This window comes from Schistocerca serialis, chromosome 3 (assembly GCF_023864345.2).
Source record: "Schistocerca serialis cubense isolate TAMUIC-IGC-003099 chromosome 3, iqSchSeri2.2, whole genome shotgun sequence".
Lineage (NCBI taxonomy): Eukaryota > Metazoa > Arthropoda > Insecta > Orthoptera > Acrididae > Schistocerca > Schistocerca serialis.
Genome location: NC_064640.1, coordinates 48720516 through 48733161, shown reverse-complemented (window position 1 = coordinate 48733161; position 12646 = coordinate 48720516). Strand labels below are relative to the sequence as shown.

General features: G+C 38.7%; 1 protein-coding gene across 1 annotated transcript in view; it reads left to right on the top strand.

Annotated features, from left to right (window-relative positions):
* The window catches only part of LOC126470674 (uncharacterized), a 1002968-nt gene that overhangs the window by 522036 nt on the left and 468286 nt on the right, over positions 1-12646 (top strand). The window contains exon 4 of the mRNA XM_050098669.1: positions 660-787. Within this exon, the coding sequence (XP_049954626.1) occupies positions 660-787 (128 nt within the window). The remainder of the gene's footprint in view (positions 1-659; positions 788-12646) is intronic.

Genomic DNA, 12646 nt, shown 5'->3' with positions numbered 1-12646 from the left:
TCACACAGTTTTCACTCGCCTCGATAAATGTAAAATGCGTGGGTATTAGTTTCAGACCCGACGTTGAAACAAATATCTAAATTTAATAGCGCTCATTTTTAATAATTCATGCGCATAAAACCTATAAACTGATTGACAGTAGCATGTATTAAACGTGTGGTACTGCGTCATGATTACATTCATTACTTCTACCAGGAAGAAAACTGATTACACTTTTGATAGCATTTTCTGAACGATTCATATTAACTTTCAGCCGTGTTTTGCCTAACAAGCTTTTATTATTTGACACATACTTCTTACTCACATATTTGATTATTAATTACTTCTATCGTTTAAAATTCCATTACATTCATTAATAAAACACTGATACTGCTATCACCATTACAACAAAATATTTTTTTTCCTTTTTCTTCAATAATTGGAAAACCATCTGATGTACGCTGACGTGCTGGATGACCGGAAAAAGTTGGAGCTTGCACTAAGAGTTGCAATAAGTTATCACTAAATTACAAGACATTTAAGATACGTTTGCATTATTTTAAAACGTTTGATGTGAAAACTTTTTGATTAAATTATGAATGTACCTTACTTTGTTGTCACATGTACTCTGGTTTCGCTGGCCTCTTATTTATTTGCATGTAATATTTTTGTTGTTTCAGAGACTTGTGTCATGAAGCTTGGACCAAACTGAGATTGTCTCCAATGTTTGGTTGCATATGTCCAAATAATCATATGAAAAGGCGCTGTGATCGTATATTTACGATGGTTAATCACAATCCTTGTGTCGGTAAGTAAGCAGCTCAACATGAAGCATGAATTAAAAATGTAAAGCGAGATAGGTTAAATTGGCAGTGAAAAACGGTACTGAAGCACTCCTTTTATATTATAATTGCATGGCAGTAATGATGATTTTCGAGATAATAAAAATACAGTAAACATGGATTCCTTTAAATAGCGTATTTGAAAAGTCTCACAGTTGTTCATACAAGTTCTCACAAGCAATGTTCCCGCGACGAAACTGTGACAGCACTGCTAATCACAAGCACATTGTCACCAGTTCGATCACGCCGACATGGCTGTGACCTCTCGGAAACAGTGTTTGTGTTGAACTAAATCACAAGCGATCCATATTTTCTAAATTGAAATATCATTCTGATTCAGATAAGTTATACTTTAATATTTGTCAGAGTGTTTCTGTTTGTGAATTAAGTTTACATTGATATGTTCCATGTGTCCTGCTTTATGTTAGAAATCACAAAAATTCACCCTCTCGTATTTAGCATTGCATTTGTGATCCTTCCCACCCGTCCATCCACCAGACGTAATGGGAAGTTGTTACAGACCTTTGGCCTAAAAGCAGTAAATGGAAACTACTGTCTATTGATTTCGTATTTTTTATTTTATTTCGCTGAATTTAATTTAGTTCTTTACATGTTTTCAGATTCTGTCGAAAATAAACACTTAATAATGTAGCTCTTCTTGTGCTGCTAATTACGAAATATTGCATAAGATACAGATTTCTTCGCACATTTCTGAGTAACAATTGTAACTGAGCTCGACACACCTTTTCCTCACCTGTATATCAAACATTTTATTTTCCTACGGCCAACGTTTCCAGTCATCACCTAGTTTTCAGCGAGGTTTTAATACGACAACTTAGGACGTACAAAATCACAGAAACTCCACCCATAAGCTTATTAGTACTGGTCCGAATATGCTTCGTTTCCGACTAATAATTATCAGACAACACCTCGCAAAAAATGTTGTAGACGTCCATATACCGGCAAATATGGGCAAGACAAAGGACGATCAAAAAACCCTTATCGTATCACTAATTACGCAACTCTAGATGTTTTGATACACTAAGGTATGGGTGTGTGTGTGGTGATCTGCACTGCCTCCGTTTTCAACGTTCTTAATTTTGCATACTATTCCGCGGAAGAAAAATATGTTTAAAACAGTCAACGCCTAGAAAATAACGAAGGATGTGAGATGTAAATATCACAAATGGAACTCAGTTCTTACTTTAGAGAGGTGATCATGTTGTTTTAGCTCACTATTAAATCTGATTAAAATAAGTTATTCCGTTTTATAATGTAGGTTCTTGCTGTATGCCGCTATCATCCCAAAAACTTTTGCAACAGTCAGAAACAGCTGATATCTTATGTGCAGCAGAAAAAGCAGAGAAAGGAAAACTGAACGCCGTGTGATGATGGATCTGTTGGTTTGAAACCACTAACGGTGCTATTTGTTTTTAATAAACAGCGTTATTAACGGTGGTTGTCTGTTGTTTTTAATTACTTTTTGTAAGATGTAAGAGTCAAATTATATCCATATACAGAGACAGTCTTGTCATGATAATTTTCCACAAAATGCAATAATGGATTTTATAAAACTCGGAAACTACGCATTTCCGGACCCTAACTATGTGAGCTTTTATTTTTATTTTTACACGAAGAACCTGATTCGTAAGTATTACACATAACTTTCGTTACACCCTGCATATGACAGTATCTTAAGTGACACAGTCAGATAATACCGCATTTCTCACTTGACAATCACAACAAGAAAGGAAAATCAGAATCAAAGATGATATCTTCTGATAAGCAGACGGTCTTAGACTTATTTCTGGTGGATGGACATCCCAATAATTTATTTCGTGAACCACTAGCGTGCACGGAAAACGTATGTGGCATGAAAAGTGAACAGTTCAGGCACAGTATTTGGAATGTAAACCTCAAGCAGAGACCTTCACGACACACACCCTCACGAAAAGTCTGGCCGCGATGCGAATGTTCCGTTCTCTTCCGAGATCTGAACGTGACGTAGAGCAAGGCAGTCGGAAACGGTAAGAACAATGGTGTCGACGCAAGTCACCGTCCTCTGCGGAAAGAGGACGAGAATTTTGTTAACATGATCGTGAGTCAACACAAATGGCTTTCTAAATTTTCAGAGTATGCATAATGCCAAAAGTCACGAAAGAGAACAGCGGGAGGAAAAAAATAATAGGAGATCGACGGAGATTAGAGCGAACTAATTTGATGACAAACCTAGTGTTTCGCATGAAATTAAATTGCTTTTAGATGATTAGCACGCATTTATGTGGCGGAGTTGGCAGCATAAAATAATACTAGAAAATTTATTCTAAACTTTAAGGTATAGCACCTATGCTCAGTCTCATCGCGAAGTAGCTGCTGTGGATATTTCTGCACTTGTAGGTCTAGTTTCTCTAAATTTATTAAAATCAGTATGGACTACCCGCGATGTGAATATTTGTGTGTCATTATTTAAATTTCATTATTTTGCAGTTAACGTCGCGGTTCCACTCTTCAGTGCCTTTACCAAATTGTACAACATGCAAACTGACCCAGAATTATTCCATTCCTCTACAGTTCTGGAATGGTAGCTCAAACTACTTCGTCATACACTATGAAAAATCAGTTTCTGCCTTGGAAGTAACAGAAGGAACTGTATTCCTTCCATTAATGAACAAGTAACTTCTGTTATGACTCTGCATCTCTACGCGTTTGGTTATTTCTTCTGCTCCATTATTAATCATGTATGAGAAACGTTTATTTTCATCATCAGATTCCGCATACAGGAGTTATACTTCCGTTTCGATGCCCAGCGCAGTTGTATCCTTAAATTGTTTTGTTCTGCCGTACAGACAGGTGATAATTTTAACTCATAGTTTACCTAATTAGCTTACAGTGATTTCATACTACCTTTCAACGGCTGTGAGATCTTTACTGTGACTTCACTATTCCTACAATCGCATCTTTCGTTTTGCATTCACTCATTATCACCTAAATATTAACACAGTAGAGGAAAATTGTACCCTTTCATGGTGAAACACCCGCAAAAATTTCCTCTTAAAAGAGTCTGTGTCCCTTATTCTGCAAACGAACAGTAAGACAGTAAATTCAGAAGCGAGGAAGTGTATGAGTACTTAATCCAGGAGAAATCTATTCAAAAGCAGCATTATTGTTACCATTTCAATCCGCAGTTTATAGGCAGTCGTGTTTATGAGCAACTGTGGTGCAACACTGCGTGATAATAGTATGTGCGTTGCATATAATCACTGACGACAGTCTTCTAGTGTGGCATCATACTAACAACTGTTCAGTTTGTTTTTCTGTAACGTTGGACTATAGAAGTCACTGCTCAACAGTGTCACTACCTCTTAACATAGTAGTAGATTGTGCGATCCAGACAGTTTGTATGCCCTCTCCGTGTAGAATCGTTTTCCCATCTTATATGACAAAGCAATTTTGCATGCTCTGAAAATTCGAGAAAGTGTAACGTTGGTGAGATCAGAAATTTTTGGAGAGTATATTTTGTGTTGAGTGGACGTGATCCTGAAACATCTTACATTTACCTCACCGTTTTCTCTGTGTAAAATACACGGGGCTCTCCGACGCTGTTGTTCTTATCGAACAAATTTACAGTAATTGTTGATAAAGAATATATTTTAGGTTTCCGGATTATTTGCTCAGTTGTACAGCAGACTGCGATATCTGTCAGTGACATTCAAAGTAACAAATGTGCTTCTAACTCATGTTTATCGCAAAAGTTACAGCATATGTTCTATGTGTGTAAATATGTCTTGTGAAAGTATGTGCACCTTTTCTCTTGAAGCACTTTCTTGTCTATCTGTCACTCTCACAGAGTATTATAATTTTGTGTGTGCACGAGCTTACAGTTTCAACTAGCACCACTGCGACTGTCTGCCGACATCCTCCACACGCCGCCGACAGGCAAATACTGTCCTTGTTTCGGAATGTTTGCTGTCAGTAATGCATCAGTAAACGTTACACCTTTGAGTTTTCAACGAGTCCTGTTTTGCGCTCGCGTTTCTCCTGCAGCTCCCGTCTCCGCCGCTCTCTTCGTGCTAAGTTAGTCCTGAAGCAGTCATCAAACACAATTCTAAACCACTGGAAATTGGTGCATTAACAATTTCTCCTGCAGTGTAGGAATGTTGCAGAGTATTCTGTCAGTGTATGTTTGCGATTCAAGGGAGGTGCAAAAAAATTCTTAAACGGCCACTTAAATTCCATAATTGCTGTCTTTACAAAGAGTTATAAGGTATTGCGCCGAGATGTCAGTTGAAACACCCTTCTCGCGAACTCCTGTAATAAAGACGCTTAGACTCACAATTCAAGATTTTCATGACTTAATAATGATGTGTTTAATGATAATTATAGCATGCGTGGTACTGAAATAAACGATTGTCGGATTGTTCTAGATTAACGTCAGCATCTATGCAAAATATCGAGGTAATGTATCCGTTCAAAGGTTTTGTGCGCTGATATCGAATAACTCGTAAACAGCACCAACAACAAAACGTTTGCATAGAAAGGCTTTAAAATTATGCACTGGATCTGCACTTGACAATGTGGTTTTACACCTTAACACGCTTCTTCAGACACTTCGTAAACCATAGATAAATTGGCACGACTGTTTTTTATACCTAATATTATCATTCAAAATATCCACACGCCTAGAGTAAAAGACTTGTATTTAAATCTACATATAAACGGGACGTCTAACTGCAGTTAATAATCTGAAATAGAGGTTAAGGCTGCTACAGCTGCTGCTGCACGCAAAGGCAGAGAATTACCAGTAGCAAGTAAGGATACCTTCACTAGCGGATGCCTTATTTGGTAACATGATCTACTAACTTCAATGAATACGGACAACAACAGTAATTTATTGTATTATTGGTGTGTCGAACGCAGAACAGCATGTTTTTCAGTTATCTTGAATAATACCTGTACTTTATATAGTGCAATGTTCTTTTTTTTAATTTCGAGAGGTTACCCTTCAACATAAGAACGCCCAAGCTTGTAAAACAGAATCGCTGAACGAACTGTAAAGAAAACAGAAATATTATGTGGCACTACATATTACATTGTTGGTATGTGACATCGTTTACGCGCAGAGAAATGAAAATTATCGGACTGAAAATGATTAACAGTTACAAAAGACATATTTATTTGTCTTTCTCAGTCACAGACACTTTTTTTCGCCAGTTATTCTCAAGTTGTTATGATAACAGCGAGAAAAGGGTTAGGTATATCGGTCATTATGCGAAATTTGCTACAATCTTGTTTCCACTTGCTCCATGCCTGAAAACAAGCTTTGTTTGTATTTCCTCGCGTGTAAACGATTTCACGTGATGTGTACAAAGCCCGCAGCATATTATAATTAGGAAATCTTTGTGTCAGTGTTTCTTCTCTAATCATAACGTCAAAACCACGTACAGTACCCAGTATAAATGCAAATGGAGGTAACAAAAGCTTGTATCTTTAACGGCGTCAGGTAAATATTGCGTTCAGCAATGTGACGGCGACCTCTCGCAGATAAGCCAAGGCAAGTACGCACACGGTGAGCAATAAAAGCATGGATATTGCGAAAACGTTTAGTGTGGCCATTTTCCGATAAATGCATAAACAGGTCAATATTTTTAAGCCACCTTCTAAAGGCAGCAATAACCTAAAGATATTTTTATTTCACATTTATTTGTTCTTTCCCATAGCAAAGTATTTGCGTGAAAATTTTCACACAGAAAAGTAATGGATTTCCCCCTTGCAGCAGAACTAAAGAGTGTACTTTAAAATGGCATTATTGCCGAAGATTTTATTTCAACGAATATTGGCTAACTTGGTGATCGTCCGCAACAATTAATTTGTTTCCTGTCAACACTTAGTGTCACTTTTTAATGGGTAAAGGACGCTTATATCACAATTTTTGATGTCATCACAGCACTTCTGGTTCAAAACCGGGGAATACCGAATCCTTGTTGTCCTTTTTGTCTTATTTTATAACTGGAAACTTGCTAAATACATTACGTTGTGCAGATAATTATACGCAGTGCAGAAAAATCAAATTTCGTTACTTAAGGAATGTAATTTAATCTGTTTAACAAGGTATTTGGCGCTATTTCTGTACGGAAACGAAGAAGTTCCCGTTTACGCCCAGTTCACTAGCACTCGAGCTAAAGTTAAAATCCAGTTAACTCATAATAGGAAGCCGCTAAAACAGCATCGTCTATTCAGCTTGACAGTTTGGATGCACTGCACAGACATCACGGTCACACGATATCAACCTGTAGCGCCCATTTTTATACACGGACCTCTGTTAAAATGCTACGTAGGATTATTTCGCGTGCAACTACTGTAGAAACCCGTTGCCTGCTCCAGCCCTCCTAAGACAATTCTGACGGACCAATAAATTTGTTTTGATTGATTGTTGAGAACTACTCCAGTTCACAAGCGACCAATATATGAACACACATTATAAAAAACACTCTTCACCTATCTTTCTCTCAAAATCATTTACATTCACGCATAATTCATTAAAAATAACCTACCTACGACGGCAAGTGTTAAGTTTTAAGCCTCGTTCTAAGTGATATACTTGTAAATTCACACCTTATTGCCAGCTTTGGAAGAGTTTTCTTCAACACCTGAAAAATTTCAATAACTTTTATTTCTCTTCTCAGATTTATTTTCCACTTCTGCTTGTTTCTGTTAACTCGATCTGTCATGGTTTTCACAAGACAATATTAATATATTCATCGACGACATTTAATAAATTCCACAGGTTTTTATCCTTCGAAATCAACAGGAATAATTCGGTATATTAGCATTGACATATCAGACTAAAACATATGCTTAATAAATGAGAATATCTTATGATCACGCACCCTCTCAATTACGTTGGTTTGAGCATATTAATTATTCTTTTTCACAGTTTATATTGTCAGGCAGCTGCACTATTTGAAACAGGGGAGTCCCAGATTTAAATCTGCTATAGTAATATTGAGTTTTAAAACCTGTTGGATTTATCATCAACCATGTCAGTCCAGATTTTTGGGTAGGACCAGTAACTGGCGGAAATTTAGGAAGTGTAGCAGTTCTGTTGTTACTACAATATGTAGTCAAGAAACCTGATCTCTGGAATGGCCTATAGGACAAACGCGTCGATGAACGAAAAACCAGGAGGACATACAGTGAAGTAGACAATGAACAGGTCAAAGAGAAGATTACAATTCATACGAATACAAAGGATGCAGCTGACCACAACAGTGCATCATACTACAAGATTTTTCTCCCATTCTAACAACACGCGTTCATTTGGAATGACTGCACGCCTTCTAGATAATATGTGCTTATAGATATTACACCTACTGCAGAAAATAAATAGTAAGAGATTTAACTAGTTTGTTATACATGTGAACGGATGTGTAGGCCATTGAACAACACTGTTTTCAAAACTGCAGCTCCATTTAGGAAACAAGCTAGTGACATAAAACTCACAAGGCCCATGAAGCAAGGCACGTCATTTAAATTTTTACTGTCAAAAGATGGCTTTGCAGACACACTTATGTTGATTTCGTTTATTAGCAGCTAAACTTTGCACAAGATTTCAAATACAGAGGTTGGACAAAACATTATAAGCACTCATGCATAAAATTTATGTCCAGACACTATTTTCTGTCTTACCTGTTGTGTATCATTTTGGCTCTTACTTTCCCTTTCCACTGAAGTTGTGCCCCGAAGTAGGAATCCAACGGGGGTTTTTACAAATTACACCAAATTCTGCTAGCCTACACTTGGCAGCGCTGTACTCAGTGTCGCCAGGACACAGAGGATGTCTTCGCTGAGTAGCTGCAGCTCGCAGCCATCTTGCTCTGCTAGTTATATCTCTGTCCTCAAAGATATTACAACAGTAGTTCGTTTTCCTATCCCTATTGTGCACCAAACTCGCAGACATTTAATCTCTGACTGCCTTCCCCTCAACTCTTCTCCCTATCTCATCTCCTCACTCCCCTCTCCTAAGCCACACCAGTTTCTTGGAAATAGGCTAATCAGAGAACTTCTAAGCCAACACATAACGCATTTAGCTTTTTGCTGGCCATTAAAAAGAAACACTCAACATACACCACAGGACTTTCCATCTTGTACACTGTACTTCCACGTAGTGGCCCCTTGGTGCCCAAATACAAAAATAACTCCGTTTTTGTACCCTACTTCATGCAAGGCACACTGGACTCTCAACGTGGATACCACCATGTTTTTTCCACGTCCAAACTGACTGCATTATTTTTCTGTAACACTAAAAGACACAGATGACTAATGTTGTTAACACTACCAATGTATATTGAGCCCTAAGGTACTTTTGACACCTAAACACGACTGTTTACTCTCAAATTAAGAGTCAAACATCTATTTTCTCATTTAAATTGTCTGTATTATTTAGCAAAGCAAGTAAAGCTTTTTTGTATAACAGTACAAAATACATATGGCTCATTTTATTGATGCTACAGTACTAAAATATAGGTTAAGGTATACTTGGTGATGAGTATAGATCGAAATTGGTGCCAAGGAAATATAGCACTTCAGAGAAACCAAAAATTGTCTGTACCATTTTTTTATAACAGCATAAAACACATGTGGTTCACTTATTGGCACTACTGATCTGTCGTACAGGTCAAGGTACATTTTGCAAGGACTGACTAATGCTGTCACACTGTAAGAACTATATGACACTTTGATGGCATAAAATGCTGAAGACTAGTTTTTACGTCTGAACTTAACACGCATTCATAAAGTGAATTTTATTCATAACAGGTGCATTAAAACTCCGTGACCATTCTTTTATAGAATGTAGATTAATAACTGCTACCAGTGACATTCATATAGGTAACAAGCAAGAGGTGCTACATTTTCAATTACCCACTGTCAAATACTTTTAAAAGCCAGTCAAAAATTATAGTGACTCCCTGATGGGTTATTAATTTCATCTTGTAGTTCAGTTATTCGAGTCTGCTTCCCCTGGTACTGCAATCCGCACGACACTAGAGATAATGCTTGTGTCATACACGAAACACCTTGTAGAATAGTTCCTCCAACTGATTGGCTTTAGGAATATTAATTTTGCCTTCTGTTTTCTGCATAGTAAAATTGTTAAGACATCTTCTTGGGTGTAAGATGTTTACACATATTCTAGCGGAATTTGCATTCAGAACTTGTAAGTTTACCACTTCAGCAAACGAACGACCATTAAATATAGTTATTCCATCGGACTGTAACTTTGTAAATGGTTTCCCTATTACTAGATACACATTGTCGAGAACACTACATTTAGATACAACGTAACATCCTTTTAAGCGCCCGCATCTCGTGGTCGTGCGGTAGCGTTCTCGCTTCCCACGCCCGGGTTCCCGGGTTCGATTCCCGGCGGGGTCAGGGATTTTCTCTGCCTCGTGATGGCTGGGTGTTGCGTGATGTCCTTAGGTTAGTTAGGTTTAAGTAGTTCTAAGTTCTAGGGGACTGATGACCTAAGATGTTAAGTCCCATAGTGCTCAGAGCCATTTGAACCATCCTTTTAAGCAGATCCACATGAAGGTGAAGTTTTATAGATTTTTCTTGTATCCTCTAATATAGTAAATATTCTTGGATCTATCATATCCTACTGTGTTGTACAACCACTTTCTATTGGTACCTATAGCAAATAATAATACGTTGTACCCTCCCACTTGCATCCAGGTTTTTCGATATACTGTGCTTAAAGTAATTTTTAGCCTCGTTTGTACACCTGCAATGTACTGTCTTTTTCCAGCAACAGATTACATTCTTCCTTCATACCATTTGTTTTCCCCAAATACTCCACTTCGCGTATTTTGAATTTGAGCTCATCATCTTCGAGTTCTCTTTTGCATACACATAACACTTTAACTGCACTTGGAGGAGTACTTTCTGTAAGAGAGGGAACAATGTCCTAGGCTGAGAAAAATATGTTTCTCCAGCTTTAATATAACACTTACGAATAACACTTATCTTTGTGGGTAGTCTGTACTAACAATTTCCATACAGTTGACTGGAAAATAATTAAAACTATAACCAAACAGAACGAAGTTTATAATCTTTCTCAGTCCTGATTAACAGATTGGCACAGTGGGTTCTGGCCAAATGCGCTCACTCATCATTTGTCAGCAGTTTTTGGCCAGTGTCATAATACATCTGTGTATGTTATATTCAAGGTCACTGGTGACATGTAGCTAGGTCACCCTGGAAAGTTGAAGGAGGAGAAGGAAGGGGGAGAGGGGAGGGGATGGATAGTTCATCCAATGAGAATCAAATTCCATCCCATCCCCCAGTTTTGCTCTCATCCTTTAGGAATCATTCCAGATCTGTGCTATGCAGTGAGAAGACCGTTTTATCGGATTTTATTGCTGTAACAAAATATTCCAAAATTATCCGAACAATCAGATAGCATTGCACCAGTGTTCCACCAGTGTCACACTGGTGTTACACCATCGTTGCACCATTGTCAATGTCATCATGCACTGCAGCCTGTGCTGTTTGAGAAGTAGATCGCATGCTGTGCTCATGATTGCAATTGCGACGTTTACTTGGTCTTGACGTACGTACATGTGTCTTGATTTTCTCATAAATATAGCATTGCATATGTTACCGCCAACACTCGCTGCATTATCTGAGCGCGAGACAGAGTGTTGACTTACAGCCACTTTACACTGTACACAAATAAACATTATCAATAATCTGCCTCCTTAAAGAAACTATAGAAGTTCAAAAATTATTATGAAAGCCATACCTTCATCCCTCTACTCCGGAAATTTGCAGTGCATATATTCAAACATCTAATACTGAGACTATGTGTAAATAAACTGCCTCACATGCAGGGCTCTCGGACTGTTCTATACCACAACATAGTGATATACTTCAACTGTTCCTGCTATCAATCCCTTGGTATAGTTGTCTGGTATACTGTAGAAGCTAAATGTATAGATTTACCCTAAGATCTAGGATTCAATGTGGTGGTGAGGACTTGGAATGTAATGCTTTCACACAATTAATGGCGTGCAATGTTCTGCACCAAACACCTCCTGTGCTACTAGGCTACCTGAAATAGTTAACATACACTCCTGGAAATTGAAATAAGAACACCGTGAATTCATTGCCCCAGGAAGGGGAAACCTTATTGACACATTCCTGGGGTCAGATACATCACATGATCACACTGACAGAGCCACAGGCACATAGACACAGGCAACAGAGCATGCACAATGTCGGCACTAGTACAGTGTATATCCACCTTTCGCAGCAATGCAGGCTGCTATTCTTCCATGGAGACGATCGTAGAGATGCTGGATGTAGTCCTGTGGAACGGCTTGCCATGCCATTTCCACCTGGCGCCTCAGTTGGACCAGCGTTCGTGCTGGACGTGCAGACCGCGTGAGACGACGCTTCATCCAGTCCCAAACATGCTCAATGGGGGACAGATCCGGAGATCTTGCTGGCCAGGGTAGTTGACTTACACCTTCTAGAGCACGTTGGGTGGCACGGGATACATGCGGACGTGCATTGTCCTGTTGGAACAGCAAGTTCCCTTGCCGGTCTAGGAATGGTAGAACGATGGGTTCGATGACGGTTTGGATGTACCGTGCACTATTCAGTGTCCCCTCGACGATCACCAGTGGTGTACGGCCAGTGTAGGAGATCGCTCCCCACACCATGATGCCGGGTGTTGGCCCTGTGTGCCTCGGTCGTATGCAGTCCTGATTGTGGCGCTCACCTGCACGGCGCCAAACACGCATACGACCATCATTGGCACCAAG